A 21,220-nucleotide genomic window follows, 5' to 3' on the forward strand; every position below is an offset into this window, starting at 1 on the left:
AAAAAGAACCACATTTTCATATTTGTTTATTGAAACGTTATGATTGTGCCGGATTTGATCAAAGCTAAGAAGAGTAGTGGAAGGGTCCAGGGTTCCCATTGATATGAGAGCGTGTGGGGAATGCTCCTATAATAATTATTAGAATCTTAGGTAATTAACTTTAGACAAGAGTTGTTGTCACAGTTGCAAGGGCCACAGCAACCTGCCTTTTGAGTATCAGATTGGACCCATTTCAGATATAAAATCAGCATCTACCCTTTGGTTGGTAACCATGCTTAAATATTTTAATCAATCAGTTTGACCAAATTAAAAGGTAGCAATTAGCAAACACTCTCCTGGCCTCTGATTACTTAATTCACATTATTATTACTACCCCATGTACGTGTACATATATATATAGAGCTAATCTTATTCGTTTGTATTTCTTTCCTCTATCGAAAGCGAATTTTTTTGGTTGAAATAATCAATCAATCAAATGATATACAGGTGAGCTATCACTTCTGAAAGACAAGTAGTGTTGTAGGGTTGTATAATGTGAGGTAGGTTATAGTGCAAAGGACCAGCGTTTCTTAATACGTGCTTTGAAGTTTTTGTCCCGTTCTAGCATTAGAGGGATCCACAATCTCTTTCTTATTATACTTCCAAGAGGAAAAGGGGATGATATAGCTAGATCATTTTTATTGGTTGTGTATGTGTAAACCTACTTCTTCTGATCTTCATTCTACACCTTCCTGTATGTGGCAAGAAAGAGAAGAAAGAAACCCCACCACCATTCCAATCCCACTAGTTTGTTGACGCACGCGTTCTTCCTTCATTGGCTTATGAAGCAATAATAATGGTTAGTGAGACTAAATTAGAGGTGTTCCTATGTCCTCACTCATAATCATTGCTTTGACCTAAATGACCACCCAAAAAGTAGGTAAAATAAGGCTGCGAAACATCATCCATCTTGATTAATAGTTTCTACTTCCACATATCTCTTACTCCTTGCTCCTGCATATTTCCGCAAATAAAATAATAAGAACGCCACACACTACTAGGGTTAGGGTTAGCCAACCCCAGGAGCATTGACCTATATATAGATAGGCCTATAGAATTATACCACCAAATATGTATGTGTGTGCGCGTGTAGCCATCATCTAATTCTTGTGGGTGAAAATCTGAAATCGATAACTGATTGTTAAGTCTGAGATATCTGCACGTATACATAGACGCATAGGGTTTTTCATTTTGAAGAAGAGATCAGAGATCGATCGAGAAGGATGAAGAAGAGACAGGTGGCGGTGAAGACTTCGTCAACGGTGATAAGGAACGTAAGGTACGGGGAGTGCCAGAAGAATCACGCGGCCAATATCGGAGGGTACGCGGTGGATGGGTGCAGGGAGTTCATGGCCAGTGCAGGGGAAGGAACCAGCGGCGCTCTCACGTGTGCTGCTTGTGGCTGCCACCGCAACTTCCACCGTAGGGAAGTGCAAACTGAGGTTGTCTGTGAGTACTCTCCTCCTCATCATCAAAACTGAAATTGAATTGAATTTTTGTGCCTATCGAATTAATTAACTAATGATTGATTTTTTCGTTTCTTGTAAGCCTGGGTTACTAATACATAGATTAAACATCTCTATATATATTATTCTTGTAAAACAAAATTCTATATGAAAATTGGTGGATGGGAACCATCTATTTATGCTTCTTTACTCTAACCAATTGATAGCCCAGCCATGATATATATATACCTTGTTATGTTTGAATTTATATTTGCTTTGATGAGCTGGGGAAGAAGAAAAAGGGCTTAGCTTTCCCCGCAGTTTGGTTTCTTGTATTGCACTTAATGAGTGAGTTTTCAAATTTGGTTCTGATAGTGATTTATACTTTTCCTTTGCCTATATATATATACACACCACATGTGCTAGCTACCTAGCTGTGCAATCCAACGTAGATCAATATCCTTATATAGATTGTATTTAATTAATTTATTTGTTTATTAATCATAGAAATCTGATTTTTCCAATTATACAAAATATAAATTAAGTCGTGCTGAGGATATTTAACTTGACCACTTCGTTAGCGCTTCGCTGTAAGTCTATATATGCTTTCTGATAATTTCCATGCTTCATATATCCATTAACAACTAACAAGTGGAACAACTAGAGGTGGCATAACAAATAGCAAACAAAAATTTGAGAAGACTACTAATCGACTATTACGCCCACTTCCCACATCATCGTTCGTCAAATAACAATATGACATATATATATATATATATATATATATATTAGTTGTGGAGAGCCAAATGATGATGACGACGATGTAAACAACGTCGTAATTTTATCCTTCCCATGTCCTCAGAAGGCAAGAAAACAGGTACGGTTAATGTCTATAAGTCTTCAATTGATGAAGAAGATAAATTATATCTCTGTCCAATCATTTAGAATTTCGAATATTATATCTATATATAAAATTCTCCGTATAGTAAGGCCCACTTGTATTCAGTCATGTCGAGGATATGTGCCTCTGAGTACTACTTTTTTGATATCATGATGTATTAATAATTAGAGAAAGTATAAGTAAATAATAATAATGGTAAATAATGTGAATAATGAATTTAAAAAGAAAGATAAATTTAAAATTTAAAATAAGATTTTTAATTAATTAATTGATTAATTTTATACTTTAAAATTTTAAAAATTAGGATATTAAACATATTTATTATATATCTCTAATTTTATAATTAAAATGTGTCATATGTCATTTTTTATTGTAATTGGAATTAAATTTTTTTTTAATATTAAAGAATTTTTCTCCTCTTCTTACTAATTTTACAACCAAAATGTATCACATGTCACTCTCTCATTATAATTGAAATTAAAGAATTCTTCCCTCCTCCTTACTAATTTTACAACCAAAATGTGTCACATGTCACTCTTTCATTGCAATTGAAATCAAATCTTTCCTTTCAAAATTAAAGAATTATCCTCTCCTCCCTCTTTTTTTTTTCTATTTCTCTCATTCCTTCAACTACTCTATCTATTTTATATATTATTATCAATATCAACGACTAATTACTAATTTGACAATCAAAATGTACAACATGACATTCTTTAATTGCATTAAAATTAAAATATTAAAATTGAAATTGAATTATACCTATATTATGTATTATATATTACTATCTAATTTAATAATCAAATATGTCACATGACACTCTCTTATTAAAATTGAGAGAAAATATTTTTTTTTAAACTTAATAAACTCCATTCCTAAATTCTCTCATCTACCTCTCTCCATTTTTTTATTTCTCTCTACTATTTTTATTCTATATATAATTTATATTTTATATTAGTAATTTGATAAATCAAAATATGTCATTTGATATTTTTTTACAATTAAAATAAATTTTTTTCTTCCAAAATTAACAAACTCTCACTCTCGTTCTTCATCTTTATATTTCTCTCTCTTTTCTCGCATGCTCTATTTTTTCTATCTTTCTCTTCTACAGAAAATAAAATTAACAAAATAATATAATTTAAATAAAAAATATTATTATTAATATTATTGTTATTATATACATAGTTTTTTATTTAGTTTTAAATTTTCACCACTTATCTTTCTAATCTATATTTTCATTTCTCTTCTTTCAAATATTTATTACATATAATTTGGAGAGAATACTAATGTTATAATTAAAATTTAGAATCAAGATTCAATTATTTAAAAAAAATTAATTTTGAGTTAATTTTATAACTATCAGTATAATTTTTTATGCTAATATCTAATTATATTTTTTATACACAGGGAGAAAAAATATTATTTTTTAAATAGCAAGTATAATTTGTGCAACATATTTAACAGTTAACACCTAATTAAATGTAAAAGTATACACATTAAATTGTTTTAAATTTTAGATAACAAATGTTAAAATTAATTATTAATAAAAAATTAGATTTTTCATATAAAAATAATAATTAAAAATCTTATTATTTAATTTTTTATCTACAAATACCTCGATCTTCTTAGCCAGAGACTTTTGTCAACCAACAAATTTTTTTTATAAAAGTAGTTTGATTTTATAAATCTTTTGTGCCATACATAATCTATTTACTATAAGAACAAAGTAAACTGTAATTTTAAAAAATTTATATTCCCGTAATGTTATTACGGGTAAAAATACTAGTTTACATTACATACAGTTACTTTTAATTTTATCATAATCTCTTAGTCTTCGGTCCATTTCTGAAATTTGCCGTCGTCGATCTCCAATCTACACCCAAAATTCGTCATCGGTGCCAAAAACAGCCGTTCCAAAATATCAAAACGTTGTCATTCTCCAATAACACTGTTCAGATGTAGTCAAAACATCGCAATCTGTGCACGACACCGTATCCACTAATTAACACTGTCGCTGTCTCTCCGTAGCCCGTGCAGATGCAGGTAAGCAGTGGAAGTTCTATTTTATTAGTGTAAATGGATTATACTAAAAAATGGATTATATTGTCTCTTACTAATATAAATCTAACCCAATCAAATAATCATTCACTTAAGAATTAAAATAATTATCCTTATATAGAGTGAATTGAACATCCGACATATCTTAATTATTAAATACATAAATTCAATTTCAATAAATTAAACATCCATTTGAATATGAAAATAATTATCCGCATAGCTAATAAAATGATTATCCGACATATTATGGGTTGACCACGATATCTAACGTACTCATTAAATTTCTCATTAATTAGATATCTATCTATAATACTATGAGGCTGGGCGGCCATTAGTGATGAATCCAGAAAATTTTGATAGTGGGGGCAAAATTGATATAACATGATAATAATTTCTATAATAAAAATAATATGTGTATATAAAAAATTAAATATTAAATTATCTATTAACCACTATATATCTGTGTATAAATATATGTATTGTTTAACTTATTTTCAATGTGTATTTTATATTTTAATAGTTATTATATACAGATAATTATTTTTTATGTACATATAGCATGATTATTGTTATGATTATATTTTGTTATTGTAAAATATGATTAGTCTTCAAAATATCTAATATACAAATTAAAACACTAAAATAGTAATTTAAATAATAATATATAATTTAAAATTCTATTATTTTAGGTTTTATATTTTAAAAAAATTAAGTAATTTTTCTCTTAACATTACCATCAAACTTTCTCTCTTTTCATATATATTACTAAACAATTATTTAAAAATTCACTTCCCAACACAATTAGAAGCCGATTCTTATTGATATTCATAGTTAAAAAAATTCTTTCAATTAATATAATTGCTATGCAAAAATTAAAGCTAATTTGAAAAGAAGATAAATAATATTTTTTTGAGTTGATTTTTAAAAAGAACACTAATTTTGTTTAAATATGAGAATTGATCATTCTAATGAATATTTAATATAAAATTTTTAAATTGACGATTAAGTTCCAAAAGTTGAATAAAAAATTATTGTGAGGTCAAATTTAATAATCTAATAAAGACAAATAAATATTATTATCATATACTACTCAAAAGAATTTTAAATTGTAGTGGGACGCTTGCCCCACATCAATATACTTGAAACCGTCCCTCGCGGCCATGACCGAAGAGGGGGAGTGAGACACCGACGGGAGCTAGTTGATGACACAGCGACAGCCGTGAGATGCTCGACTGTGATGATGGCTGCCGGCGATGAAGAGAGATGCGTTGGTGAGGATGCTGGCGACGGCGCTGCAACGTGAAAGAGGGTGATGGGGAGAAGAAGCAGCGGCGGTAAATTAGGGAAGGAATTGTATGGTTAAATTTTTTGAAAGTAAGTATTAGGATTTTTGTTACCCATTTTTTGTGGAGAGTCTTTTTTTTTTTTAATCTTGAGTGGGTCAAAATTTGAGTTCATTATTCACAAATTCCATTATCTACTTAGCGGCGATCTAATAATTAAAGTTGGCTAAATAATAAAGATTTAACTGCTGGAAAATTAATATTGTATTGCAATTGTGGATAAGAAATTAAAGAAAAAATGTATTTACTAGAGTGAATAATAATTTATTTTTTAATAGAATAAATGATTGAATAATAAAAATTGTTATATTTTTTTTCACACGAATTAATATTTAATGATGATATTTTAATAATGATACCAAAAAATATTAATTAATTCAATAACTTTTGTAATGACATAAATCTATAATTTTGGAATCTTAAATATTATGTCATAAAATATAAAATTTTAATAAAGTAACAACATTGATCGTATTGTTTCAATTTTAAGAATAAATTATTAACAAATAATACTATCTTAAGTAAATTCTAATAAAAATAAATCTCCATAATTATTGCTATTAACGAATAATTATTCTATTTTAAAGTCATATGCTAATTTTTTATGGTATTTTTTAACTCGACAAACTTTAAAAAAAATATATTTTTTTTAATTCGAACTCCATTTATAAATCTATCGCTAACAAATAAGTTGCTACACATAAAAAATAGAATTTAAACTCCTTAATTAATTGAGATGACACTCAACCAACTCAAACTAGTTGAGACAAATACTAATTTTTTTATTATTAAAAATCATTAAACTTTGATTATAATTATAACTTTATAAAATATTTATAATGATAATTATTATATATTTTTTGTTTAATTCTCTTTAATAAAAATACTTCATATATTTTTATTTATTATCGTGGGATTATAGACTAGTTATATATGAATAAATGTTGATGAAATCTTCAACACGTTGGCTCTGGATATTTCTTAATTTTTTTTTTTTTAATATGCAACGGGACCAACTGTCCAAAAGCAAAGCAAAAATTATAGAAGAATCATCCTAGGGAGCTTGACTCCAGCAGCATCTGCCATGAGAGCAACAGAGAGAAAAGCTGGAGGGGATGAGAAGCAAGAGAGACCAATCGGCAGCGACTGTGCCTTCTTAGCGAGTAAATCAGCACAGACATCTCTTTATCTACAGATGTGAGCTATGCGGACATCCCGAGATTGAGCAAGGAGCACTTTGAAGGCTGGAAGCAAGGAGGAGCTCGCATCTCGCTCACAAGACTGGTTCTGCACAAAACAAAAAACACAGAGAGAGTTCGTTTCAACTAAGAGTTTTTTAATACCAAATCGAAGGCTAATTTAATGGCCACATACTACCCTCAAATTTCGGCCAAGGTAATCGAGCATTTTTCCAGATTTAGCATGAACCCCGCAGTGATCCTACCCTGGTTATCACGGATCAGACCACCACAGCTTGTCGCACTCGACAGAAGGGAGACAAATCCATCAATGTTCAACTTGGACCAGTCCTCTAAGGGGGTTCGTGCTAATCGTTGCACGACCTGCTTTCAAAATATAGAGACACTCTTCGTAATTCCTAGTCAGGTAAGTAGCTCGATTGAACAAACTGTCTAGATTGGAGTGAGTTTGTTAGAAGTTACAGTTAGTAATAAAAAGAAAAAGCCAACTAGTTCCATTTCTCTTGTGAAGACTCCAAAGATTTTCTTTCAGCCAGGTTTGGAAATCCAACTAAAAGAAATGGTTCTAAGAATTTCTGTTGGTTGTTTATCAAGCTTTTCCAAATTTTGCTGATGAAGGGACAGTCATGCATAACATAGAGCAAGGTTTTAGTGGAGTTCTAACATCTGGGGCAGTCAGCAACGTCGATAAGTCTCTTTTTCGCTCTATTTTCATTAGTCAAAACAGCATTTTAAGCAAGCAGCCAAGTGATGGCTCCTAGTCTTTGAGGAAATTATGGCTTCCAGACCTTGGTAAAAGAGAAACTAGAATTAGAACTAGGTTGGTGGCTAGCTTGATGTAGAAGAGGGAAGCCAATAAACAACATCTTCTCCTAGCTCCGTTTGGGGGCATTGATAATTCTCATCATATTAACAATATCACCAAGTAGAATCTCGTTGAAAATGTCAAATCTCCAATTGTCATCCGAATTAGCATAATCTGCTACCTTATCATTTAATAAGAGGTTAATGTCATCTAGTGCTAAATCACTAAGCTTAGGAATACTCGAAATCCAGTGATCAGTCCAACAACCTCATTTCCTTTGCCAATACGCCAAATAAGATGGGCTTTGAAATCATTCCAAACCTTCACAATTAAGCATTAGAGCTGCTAGCTTTTTTTATCTGACTTTAAGGATAGAATCTTCTTCACATCCATACTTACTTCCAAGTACCCTAACCCAAAGAGTCTTTTTATTATTAATAAGTCCCCAAGCAAGATTCATAAAAAAGTTTATTATTCTCCTAAACTTTCCTGAACTCGAGCCCTCCTCCACTCTTAGGCTTGCAACTGATTGAGTGAATTTTTCTCGTTTTCATCAGAATCATAGATAAAATTCTGACAAATTCTATCAATCTTCTCATAAAAAGCCACCGGAATTTTCATAATTTGCATAACATAACTAAGAATATAAGAAAGAAGAGTGCGCCAAGGTACCTCTTCCGACGAGAGAGGATATTGTTGTTCCAACTATTCAGTTTCTTCATCATTCTATCCAGGATAAAGTGGAACTGATGTTGGCTATAGTGATCATGGATGAGAGACACCTAGATATTTCCCCAAATTAGAAGTTAGGAAAATTTTCAGGTTGATACTCAACTCATTCTTGATCGAATGATGGATGTTGTTGGAGAAAAATGCACAAGATTTGCCATAACTTATGCTTTGACTATAACTTCTACAAAAGGTTTTCAAGAGCCTCCTTGATCACCTTAACTTGAGTGTTGTCTACTTTAGTAAAAAGAATCAGATCATTTGCAAAATAAAAGTGAGACAAATTAGGACCATTTTTAAAAAGCTAATAGGTTTCTACTTGTTATCATTAATAAGCTTTTTAATTTACTAAGACAATCTTTGAATGTAAATAACAAATAAATAAGGGCATAGAGAATCTCCCTAACAAATTCTTCGCAACGGGTTGAAAGCCTCAAAAAAAAAAAAAAAAAACAAAACCATTCCAGAGAACATAAATGGAAGAAGTAGATATGTAGCATCCGATGAGGCTAATGATCTGCGCGGAGGAGGGGGGACGTTTGCATCTTTTAGCGAATCAAGAATAAAACTCCATTTAAGTTTGTCGTAACCTTTTTTGAGATCTACTTTAATAATCACAAGTCTCTTTTTCCTTTCTTGCTTCTCGTAGAATGATCTACTTTCTGAATAATAATGCCATTGTTTACACTAATTCTTCTAGGGATGAAATTAGATTGAGAGTCCGAAATCAACTTAGACATAAATGGTTTTAATTGTGTGGCCTCATAATGTGTTCTGAAAATACTTTTATTGAAAAACACTTTTTAGTTTTTACTATAGCATTTCTCAAAAAAATAAATATTATTATGAATATATAATTAAAAAAAAAAAAAGCAAAGTTGGCAATTAGTATGACGGTATGACCTGATGACCGGGAAATGCTTAGACACATGCTCTATTATTTGATTCCTTACACGAAAACACAGTGAATATGCAAGATTAAGCGCGAAATAAACAAATAAACCAAATTATTTCTATTTTCCTTTTTGAATATTTTGATCCTTCTCCCTTCTTTTTCTTCCTCCCAATACCACATTTATATTTTATCCGCCCACCATTAGCCATCAGTCATCCCTCTCTATCCGCCGCCGTCCGCCAGTTCTTTAGTATGGAAAGAGTATATATATAGATCCATTTGTAGGGTTCTGAATTGAAACAATGGTAAAGATTATGTAAACACCAATTACATGGTTTATATGTTTATATTCATTATTAATGTTACTCTCATTAGTAATTTCATAGTGTAAAAAATGTTCAATAGTTTATGTTCCTATTTTATATTAATGACCCAAAAATCTTGTAATTGTGGAAAAATCTTGATGAATCCATAATATTAATGACCCAAAAATATTTGTCTATTCTATATGATGTGTTAAGCTTTCATTTGTTGGTCATGTATTAGATGGATTGTGTAGAGGATAGCAAATACACAAAGCTCAAGAATAGTTGCTATGAAAAAAAAATTCTAATAAAAGTATTCAAAGGTTTAAAGTTAGACTTGTGGCGAAAGGGTTCCATCAGTCACATGGTTTTGAATTTGGGTGTTCATGGTCGGATGAAATCGAGTTTGTTCTGACTCAGATTCAGCTTTAAATATATATTGGGTCTATTTTTTAGATCTTAATCCGATCTTAAATCTGATGAAATTTAAATATTTTCGGGCCACAATTATACTGGGTCTAAATCGAGTGAAAATCGGTTTTTTAAAATTTTAACAATAATTTATAAAGAAATTTATTTATGATGCATTTATTTATAAAGAAAAAATTTGTTATCGAAAAGTTGATATCCATATTTGAACTTGAATTTGTCCATAAATTCTAATTTGATGTTTCTTTGATCTATTTTCTAATTCAATAAGTGTGATTAAAAATAAAACAATAAGCTTATAATCAATATAACATAATATTGAAATTAATTTAAAACATATATATCGTTTTTAGTTCCCTTAGGGTGCACATGGGCCAGGTGAAGTCGGGTTCACCTTGATCCAGACCCGACCCGAAATGATAATCGAGTTTATTTTTGAGACCCTTATCCGGCCCTAAACCCAATAAAATCACACTAAATTAACCCCTAAAATGTTCGGAATTGGGCCGAACCGTACCATGAACACCCCTAATTTTGAATTTCAAAAAGTATTTAATTAATTTATAAGGTCAACCACGTATTGTAAAACTTATTCTAACTATAGTTTTGTCTTAAAACTAAATTTTAAGACAATTTGATTTTAATAACATTTTTTTAAATGGTATTTTATATTAAAAAATTTACATGCATTAGTCTCAAGACTTTGCACAAGGTTCTCTACACCTTGTATATAAATTAAAGAGTGAAACTTCACCCCAACCCCTAATAATTTTATAAAATTCTTTTTCGTCCTTTAATAAAAATATAATCCCATCATGACCTTTATCCATTATTTTTCATAGACATTATGGCCTTTCCATCAAAGTCTCCGTCAATAGAAGTATAACCCCAACTCGATCCCTAATCATCATCAACACCTACTACCATTCTCTGCATTCTTTCTTTCTCCTCTCCATTATTTTTGGCCACCATCATCACCAACATCCACCATCATTCTCTGTTTTCGCTGCACCACTCCATTGTTATCATTATTCTTCTTTTCGACCGAACCAAAACTACGAAGTCATATCTCTCCACCTACTTCTCTGATCACCATCGGCAATCCTAGTGCTACCACCGGTACCCTCTCTTCCTTTTTCTTCTCGTTATCCTCACAATCCCTCTCTCACTAGCTTACCTTGTCTCTATTTGGTGTCACATTAAATCCTAAATCTGCATTTCAAGTGGAGAACCTTATATCGAATAAATTAAAACATTAATGCACCCGATAATCATCAAATCACTCTTTCACATAAAAATTGATACTTTAATTAAATATTTATACTCAATCATCAAAATCTAGAAAATGACAACTCGTAAGACCATATTCCAAACCAAATTCAAGTATTTAAACAGATAAAATTACTCAATTGAAAGGAGGTGGTAGTGGGTAGAAGAAGAAGAAGAATGACAGTGGGTTGGTACAGCGAGAACAGATAATGGTAGTCGATGTTGATGATGGTGGCCAAAAATAATGTTGAGGGGAAGGAGAGAGGAAAGTTGTCCTGGTGGTATTCTGATTCGCATAGAGTAGGCAAGGAGAAAAGAAACGAAAAGAAAAAGAGGGGAAGATTTGTCCGATCAAATTGTTAACTTAACGGTCCACATAGATAAAATCTGTTAGCTCTAGACAGAGATATTAATAGAGGAGGCAGAAGGTCTCACGAAATTAATCGTTAGGGGTCGCGATGGGATTATACTTTTGTTAAGGGGCGAAAAAGAATTTTGTGAAATTGTTAGGGGTCAGGATGAGGTTTCACTCACAAATTAAATAAAAGTCTCTGTGGTCTTAAACATGCTCCTAGAGAATAGTTTATGAAACTCAGCTCAACTCTCCACTCTTTTGGTTTTCATACTACTAAGTCATATACTTCTTTAATCATTAAGAATGGACTAACCTACATTATTTATATGATGCTATGTTGATTATATTCATCACTAGAAATGATACTATTAAAGTTCAATTGATGATTAACAAACTGCATAATTTATTCTCACTTAAAGATCTTGGAAAATTACATTTTTTTAGGTATACAAGTGCAGTATATTCGTCCGAATCAGCTACATTTTTTCTCAATCTAGATATATAGATAATTTGCTTTCTAAGGTTGGGATGAGTTCTGCCACTAGCATGCCAACCCCTATAATCTCCTCCCTTTAACTCTTGTCCATTGGCTCAGAGAAATTTGAAAATTCTTTCCTATTTCGTTCCATAGTAAGAGCTTTACAATATGTAACTGTAATAAGGCCAGGCATATCATTTGCAGTTTGTAAGGTCAACTAGTTTATGCATCATCTTTTGCTTTCTCATTAGAAGGTTACAAGGTACCAAAACTCTTAGCTTGGTGTTCAACAAGTGTAGTGATTTTTGGCTATATGGGTTTGCTGATTTAGACTGGTCAGCAGATTTAGAGGATAGAAAATTTATCTCAGACTTTTGTGTATATCTAGGAACTAATTTGGTTTCTTGGTTTTGCAGAAAACAGTTCACTATTAGCAGGTCATCAACGGAGGCATAGTTTCGAAACCTAGCCGCTTGCCAAGTTGAACTCGATTGGATCAAAAACCTGCTTCAAGAGTTGCAGATTAAGCTGCAAACGGCTCTCACTATATTCTGTGATAACATGTCCACGGTAATGTTAGCAGCAAATCCAGTCCTCCACAATAAGACTAAGAAACTTCATGTGTGAGACACAAGATTAACACTAAGGAACTTCATGTTATGCACATTTTGGGGAATGAATAAATTGTTGACATTCTGATTAAACCATTGTTAGCAGCCATTTTTGATCGGTTGAAATTCAAATTCAAAGTGATTAATAGCCCTCTATTGTATTTGAAGGGGGTGTAAAAGATAGCAAATGCACAAAGATCAAAAATAGTTAATATTCATTCTTGAATCTTGGTATATAATTCAGTTTAACAGCTAAGCCAAACAATAACAGAAGCTTGGACTCTTAATTATTGGATATATATATATATATATATATATATATCAATGTAAAGTGTAAAAATACAGTGTACGAATATAATTCATTTTTTCATTGTTTACTTGCTATACTTGCTTTCTTTTTTTTTTTTACATAATTTTTTTCTTTTGTTTACTGAGATACTTTATGCATACTTGTTCTTATCTCAAGATCAATTCAATTTGGATGAAAATAAAGCTTTTTCTTCCAATAGCAATTGAAAAAATTAGTCATCATTTAATGATCAATTGCTATAGTGACGAATTTGACATTCTTAAAATTAGTTGTTATTTAACAACCAATTTAGCAACTAAATTTTAGTAATCAAATTTATTTGACACATGTTTAGTCATCTTTGGTTAAAAACTAGCATTATTTTTTATTTAATGGCCCGTTAAATCAGTCGTTAAATCAGTCATTATTCTAATAATTTTTATAATATAATTTTTAACTTTAAATTCTAACTTCTATACTCTAAATTGATTTGATTTTATTTTATTTCTTTTTCAATTTTTTTAATTAAAATTTTAGATGCTTTTAATCTTTTTTATTTTGAATATTTTCTTTTAATATTTATCGTTGGCTGATTTATTGGGTTCGAAGACTTTTTGTCCAAAATACCAGTAGCAGTTAGCATTTTTATTAAGCAGTAGGATCTAGGAAATGGTTAAGATAATATTTTATAAATCAGATCTGTTACACATTTAAGCAATATTGTCATTTAAGTTCAACCAAGTAAACTCAATACCAACAAGAACCACTCTTATTAAAAAGAGTGTGATTACATGCGCACATATCATTCTTCCAACCAAGTCATTTATGTTCACGGGACTTTGCGTTATCGTCATCGTCGTCTTCTTCTTCTTCTTCGCGTTCCTCCTCCTCCTTTTCCGCATTCTCCTTCTCCTTCTCCTTCGCATGTTTTCTCCTCATCGTCATTCTTTTGTTGCTGCTATTATTGCTGTAGAAGGTGAGGAGAAAGAATTTTGAATTGAGCAGGACAACGAGTCCAAATACAGCTTAATTCACTCAAAAATAAACCAAAATTATATAATGATTGCGACACAATTAACTCAAAAATGAAGCAAAATTACATAATGATTGCGACACAATTAACTCAGAAAGAAAGCGAAGCAGAGAATAATGGTAAAGAATCTACAGAACTCAGAAATTGTGTTAAATTTGAGTATATCAAGAAGAATTTTGAAAAAATGAAATAAGAAAGAGAAGATGAAGAAGAAAAAGATGGAGATGTTACGATTGCACTATATTATTATAAAATATAATTAATATTTGAATTGTCTAACCAACAAATTAAAATAATAAAATAATAATTTAAATTAATAACAAATTAAGAATGGAGATGCTGCGATGACAGTTAGACATCAAATTACAGGCCATCAATTGATAGCAGAAAATCTCAAAAATGAAAAATTATATACAGAGTGATGATTGGGAGATGTTGATTAAAAACGATATAATAACAAAGCGACCACAAAAATCCGAGGAGGAGACCTTTAGCACAAAAAAAAAAAAACAAAAGGATTTAATTGGATTTGAGATTAAAACTAATTTTTTAAAAACATTATTGCTCATTAGTAAATATAAAAAAATAATTTGAGACAATTTTTTAAAAAGTAAATAGTCATTTCTGACCACGAAAGATTTAGAAACTGATAAAATTGACTATGAAAAATTGAAACTAAAGTTACACCTACATAAGATAAGTTTTGTTAGATAAAAATGACCAATTCCGTAAATATTCCCTCTTTTTCTCTTCCTTTTTTATCTTCCTTCCATAACTACCACTACTTTCGCTGCAAAATCTATCATCTCACCAGATCTACTCGAAACTCCCACCTTTCTCAGATAGTTGTATCTTACCACAACCACTGCAGATTCAAATTCTGTAATTAGAGTTTCAAGAACCAACCTACCTGTATTCTGGTGGGAAGCTCTATGGAGCCACCCGCCCAACCTACTGCCCACAACCATATCTCCGTCTCGATCCTCTTCGGTGACATCGACGTTGGCGACGATACTGTCCCGTCTTCAACCACGAAAAGATGAACACGACGATGTTGAAGACAACGATTTCTAACTAAAAAAAATAAAAATAGAGAGAGAGAGAGAGAGAGAGAGAGAGAGAGAGAGAGAGAGTACATCTAGATCTATTCCTTGTCACTACGGAAGAGAGAGACATGAAGGAATGAAGGAAAGAGAGTGACGAGCAAGGGAGAGAAGGAGGGGGAAACGGGGGATAACAGAGACAGTAAAGTCAGAGAAAAAGAACGAAGAAAGTAAAGGAGGAGAAGGAGAGTGTGACGGCAAGGAAGGTCGCCACTGCCGCCGTTGGATCCAACAGGAAGCGCGAGAGAGAGGGGTTGCGAAGCAGAAAGCATAAAAGAGAAACAGACACCTTTGTTGTCTTTGACGCTGTTATTGCAGTCGTCGCCAATAAATTTTAAATTACAGGTTGTTGAATATGAAAATATTTTTTAGTCTGAAAATATTATTGCAGTAGAGATAATGGTGGTTATGAAAAAATATGAAAGAAAGAAAAAAGGATATGAGTATTTATAAAATTATTATAAAAATTTAACAATTAATTATTTTTATCAAATAAAACTTATCTTATATAGATATAATTTTAATTATAATTGTCAGCGTTCGAATATTGTATAGTTTAAAATGACTATTTACTATTTTTTAAATATATTTGATAGTTCCATCAAATCCTTATATATATTTGAATTAAATATATTCAAATGCACGAGTGTACCATCAAATACTTTGCCTAGTATTTATGTAGGAGGATTGTAGATTATTGTATGAGTTAGGGGTGCACATGATCTGGTTCGGTTTGAAGGTTCGGTTCGGTTCCGAACACTTTAGGGACTAATTTAGTGTGATTTTATTGGATTTAGGGTCGGGTAAGGGTCTCAAAAATAGATCCGGTCATTATTTTGGGTCGGGTCCAGGCCATAGTTCAGGTCACCCAAAGTCGGCCCAATGACCCGGTCATCATACACAATTAATATTTTATGTTATTAGTGATTGATCATGACTATTCTTATGTAGAATTTAAGTATTGTAAACTTTAATATTTTGTGTTATTAGTCATTATAAGACTATAAATTAATGTTTTATGTTTATAATGCATAAGACTTTAGATTAATGCATAATATTGTGTTATTTGTATTGATTTAAATATTTGATATTATTAGACAATATTAGTATTGATTGTGGTTATGCTTTAGTATTGATTGTAGTTAAGCTTTATTTTTGAAGAAGGGTTGGTTCTTGTTATATTTTTCTAAGTGAATTTTACCATGTTAAATAATTATTGGAGTATTGAAAATTTGGATATTTTTACATGCTAGCTTACAAGAAGGTATCAACATAATGAAATGTTAACGGTCCGATTTTCACCCGGTATAATTATAGCCCGAAAGTGTATTTGTTTCATCGAGTTTAGGGACGAATTCGGGTCTAATAAATAAATCCGGTGTATATTTCGAATTGGATCTGGATCACATCAAACCCAGTTTTACCCGTCCCATGTACACCCTAGTATGAGTATTGTAATTCCTCAAAAAACCATTACCCAAAATAAATAAATCCCCGCATAAATAAATATGAATATTATATATGAATACAAAAATAAATAAATTATGATAAAATGTTGATGACATCTTCCACACGTTGGCCCTCCTTGCATCCCGAATTCCCGATCAAAAGCATGAGAAAAGTCAGAAAACTGTTCACCGTCCAAAACAGAAAAGAAAAGAAAGAAAACCTCTGTTCAGTAAAGGTTGACTCTCTATCTTTTTTAACTATTTGTTGTTAGAATGCAAAGACGAGAGCACCGGTGAATGATGGAGTGAGTGCGGAGCTGCATCTTCATCTACCCTCTTCGGGTATACTTTTTTCTTGAATACCCAGATGCCGATTTTTCTTCGATTCTTGTTTTCTTCAGCTCAAATATTTTCTTGCCTTTCTCATATCAATCTTGTTACCTGGAAAATGCTTGCTTGCTGAATGCTAAATGCTAAATGCTCAAAGCTGAGACTTTTTCTGTTTAGTTTAATTTTTTTTGCTGGGTTTTGTTTATTACTAGTTTTGACTAAGCTCAACATTATGTATATTATATATAGGTTGTTGAGATTCAAAGGCTTTCTTGGTTGAATCAATCAATGCGTTGCACAAGAAGCTGGGATCTTGCTACTGCTTTGCGTGTCGAATGTTGGAGATCTTCTTCATCAGCATTTGGAAGCTTGAGACAACATTAATGGGTCGAGGTCTTTGCTTTGTGAGTTTGGGGAAATAAATACCCTTTAATCAGCTCTATCTATTTGCTGCATTGCCTGGGATATTGCTTTGATTTGACATTTGTCTATATTTGCTGCATTGCCTGGGAAATAAATACCCTTTAATAAAAAAGATGTGGGAGAAGGGACTCATTCACTCAAGGTTTATATTTTGCTTGATGCTCGTCTCCATGTTCCTTTTGGTCGTATCTTTTCTTTTCCTATTCCAGTTCAGCAGCCATTCTTTGATACCTAGATCGGTGTTAGAGCTTATTCTGGTCAATAACACATCACTTTACTTCATGCCCAATTTCAAGAGGGAAAAACTTGTACTCCCTCATGACCCTTCCGGAGACTTGAAGCTTCAGTTGCAAAAACATGGAGAATCCGATTGTCGAGTTCCAAATTCAAGCCAGAAAACAAGTTCTTTAGGACAGCAGATGAGTGTGACATCTGACCCATTGAGAGTATTCATGTATGATTTGCCTCCAGAATTTCACTTTGGGTTATTAGGTTGGAAGGGAAGTGTAAATCAAACGTGGCCAGTGATTGACGACCTCAAATGTATCCCCCACTATCCTGGTGGATTGAATCTACAGCACAGTATAGAATATTGGCTCACACTTGATCTTCTGTCATCAAACAATGCAAAACCTGACCAACCTCACACCGCAATTAGAGTGCATGATTCAAGTCAGGCAGATGTAATTTTTGTGCCATTTTTCTCATCTTTGAGTTACAATCGGCATTCCAAGCTCCGTGAAGGTGAAAAAGTTAGTGTTAACATGATGTTGCAAGACAAGTTGGTAAGGTTTCTGATGGGCCGGAAAGAATGGAAGCGCTCGGGGGGGAAGGATCATCTAATTGTAGCCCACCATCCTAACAGCCTGCTAGACGCAAGGAAAAAATTGGGATCTGCTATGCTTGTGCTTGCCGATTTTGGAAGGTACCCTGTTGAATTAGCAAATGTGAAGAAAGATATAATAGCTCCCTATAGGCATCTAGTAAGCACCGTACCAAGAGCTAAATCAGCTTCATACAATGAACGCCCCACGCTGGTGTATTTTCAGGGTGCAATATACAGGAAAGATGTGAGTTCCTACTACACTCATGTGACCTATATATAACATCACTGGTTTATTTTATGAAAAGAGGATATTCTAGCATTGGCTTTTGATGCAATTCCATTCCCTTCTTTTACTCGCAAGTGATAACTACATTCATGACTTAATTGGTAGTTGATTATGCTCATTCATGGATAGGAAAATGCCTGTTATATTTTATTATGCATTGGCATATAATGTTAAGTTGCTTTAGGTTCATAGTTTTTGTTTTGGAGTAATTAGAAAAAGGAAAGGGAAGGTATCAAACAGCAAGAAAGGATAAGGGAAAGAGGGAGATTGGAGGGTTTAACCTTACCCTTAAGTGGATGTTTAATATGGACAGTTTACCAAATCCCCCATTTTAAGGAAATTCTCATATCAACTTGAGGAGTGTTTTGAGGATTCATGGAAAATCTCACATCTCTTTTTAATTTTTCACAACACTCCCAAACAAGGGGAAAGTATATATTATACCCTACTTTTCCTTCATTCCCCTCTAAGTCTAACTCAAAAACAGGACAAGTAAGCAACAGGAATAATTAAAAACTAAAAGCCCCCCAGTTTGTAAGAAATCTAGTATGAGCATAAACAACTGATGCATAAAAAATATTACAGTGCATTTGGTTTGTGTTTTTATTTTCATTTTTTTTTAATTTTCAGTATTTTGTGAAAGAAAAGTGAGAACAGGAGATGAACACAGAAAAGAGTATTTTATTGCTTTCATTGTTTTCTCTTTTTTCCTTCACAAAATCTAGAAAAACAGCACTGAAAATGAAAATGCCAACAAATGCATCCTTTTATGCTGCCCCTTTTAGCTACAATCTGTTTGCCCTTGTTCTCTCACATTTTAAACTATCAACTAAAGAATAAGTAATAAACTTCAACTGTCAACAATTGGTGGCACTTCTACTTCATTTCGTATACTTCAAGATGTAGACTATAGGCAAATTATTTCCATCTAAATATGCATCATTTTCCACTGGTAGTTTAGTTCTATTGAATCTAAGAAAGCAATGGAGAAGCAATAGTAGTGTGACCAAGCTGATTCAGTGAAACATTAAATGCATATGCAGACACATAGAGCTTGAATCAGCACAGGTTGGATCATTATAGCATATGTGACAGCCTTCAATTTTGATTTTGTGCATGAGATTATTACATTTTTGTACTGCCAATATGAGAATTGTCGAGAAAGAACTTGAATGGTTGTTTTCTGGATTATTTTATTGAGTTATCTTTCTTTGACATCTATAGGCATGGTTTAGGATCAAACTGATGGAATACTATAACACATTTTTAAGATTGCTGTTCTGATAATTTTTGTAATGATGTGATTTTTGGCGCTGTTACATCATCATAATTATTAGTTTATAACCCCATCATCAACAGCAACAAAGAAGCTTGTTCCATCAATATTATCAATTTTTATCATACTGTTTCGAGATCAGTCACATCAGTCAGTCTTCATCTTGATTGATTAAAACATAATGTTGAAATGTTAGGGAGGAGCTATTCGCCAAGAGCTGTATTACCTTCTAAAAGATGAGAAAGATGTGCATTTTGCATTTGGGAGCATAGGAGGAAATGGAATCAATCAGGCAAGCCATGGAATGTCCCAATCAAAATTCTGCCTGAACATTGCTGGGGATACCCCGTCCTCCAATCGCCTCTTTGATGCAATAGTAAGCCACTGTGTTCCTGTGATCATTAGCGATGAAATCGAGCTACCCTTTGAAGATGTCTTGAACTACTCATATTTTTCCATTTTTGTCCGTGCCTCTGATGCTATAAAGAAAGGTTTCCTGCTGAATCTCCTCCATTCAATCAAGCGCGAGGAGTGGACCAAGATGTGGAAAATATTGAAGGATATCACGCATCACTTTGAGTATCAATATCCATCCCAGCCTGGGGATGCAGTAAATATGATTTGGCAGGATGTTGCACGTAAGATTTCTTCAGTGAAGTTCGATTTGCACAGGAAGAACAGATACCGGAGATCTCAACTTCCAGTTAAGACCGACTGAAACACAGAGAGTTTCTTGTGCTTGAACTTTCTGACCTTGGTCTTACTCAACATACCAATAGGAGAGACAGAGTCACGGAGATCTAGTTTCGTTTTTCCTTTTTAGGCCGCTGTCAAAAGCCTCCTTCTCTCCCTTGTCTCTGTATTTCACTGAATAGTCCATCTTGCTGATGGGGGAAAAGCATTATTTTTTTTTTGTCTTATTATTTTTTTTTTTAACTCGACGAGTATATACCCTTTCTCTTGCTCTCAAAATTTTAGGCAAATTACCAAAGAAAAAAAAGTTGATACCTTCCTATATTTACAAATGATCAGTGCTTATTATTCTCCCTCTGGAGTCGGTATTAGTCGTGAAACTGATGATCAAGAAGTGCATTTTCCATGTGAGGTGATGTCACATGGGAATTGCATGGAACAAGTATGGGAGTAAAATGCTGCTAAATAAGCCGTTCGGAGATGGGAACCGCATTGTGCATATGCAGGGTAGGAACACAATAGTATGAGTTGGGAACAAACAAGTGCCGGCTTCACTAGAGCAAAATTCATATATATATATATATATATATTCCTTTCATATTTAGAAAAGGAAGAAAAGAAAGAGAGAGAAAATGAAAATTTCGCTATATTC

The 21,220-nt window shown here is 32.4% G+C and overlaps 2 protein-coding genes across 2 annotated transcripts; both read left to right on the forward strand.

The window, feature by feature from the left end:
* The first annotated feature begins 702 nt into the window (after nt 1-702).
* Nucleotides 703-1,881, forward strand: LOC107634158 (mini zinc finger protein 3-like). Its single transcript, XM_016337733.3, has one exon. The coding sequence runs from the start codon at nt 1,263-1,265 to the stop codon at nt 1,518-1,520; it is 258 nt and encodes an 85-aa protein (XP_016193219.1). The 5' UTR covers nt 703-1,262; the 3' UTR covers nt 1,521-1,881.
* A 14,940-nt stretch (nt 1,882-16,821) lies between these two features.
* Nucleotides 16,822-20,820, forward strand: LOC107629497 (putative arabinosyltransferase ARAD1). The gene is made up of 3 exons (XM_021117632.2): nt 16,822-17,076; nt 17,314-18,557; nt 20,072-20,820. The coding sequence occupies exons 2-3, from the start codon at nt 17,601-17,603 to the stop codon at nt 20,591-20,593; spliced, it is 1,479 nt and encodes a 492-aa protein (XP_020973291.2). The 5' UTR covers nt 16,822-17,076; nt 17,314-17,600; the 3' UTR covers nt 20,594-20,820.
* Nucleotides 20,821-21,220: the final 400 nt, after the last annotated feature.

Source organism: Arachis ipaensis, chromosome B3, assembly GCF_059453495.1.
Source record: "Arachis ipaensis isolate K30076 ecotype BB chromosome B3, ASM5945349v1, whole genome shotgun sequence".
NCBI classification, from domain to species: Eukaryota; Viridiplantae; Streptophyta; class Magnoliopsida; order Fabales; family Fabaceae; genus Arachis; species Arachis ipaensis.

Excerpts from the sequence above, each read along its gene's own strand:
- LOC107634158 (XM_016337733.3), top strand. The coding sequence starts at position 1,263 with ATGAAGAAGAGACAGGTGGCGGTGAAGACTTCGTCAACGGTGATAAGG.
- LOC107629497 (XM_021117632.2), top strand. The coding sequence starts at position 17,601 with ATGTGGGAGAAGGGACTCATTCACTCAAGGTTTATATTTTGCTTGATG. Across the intron at positions 18,558-20,071 it reads GTGCAATATACAGGAAAGAT|GGAGGAGCTATTCGCCAAGA; the intron begins GTGAGTTCCTAC and ends TTGAAATGTTAG.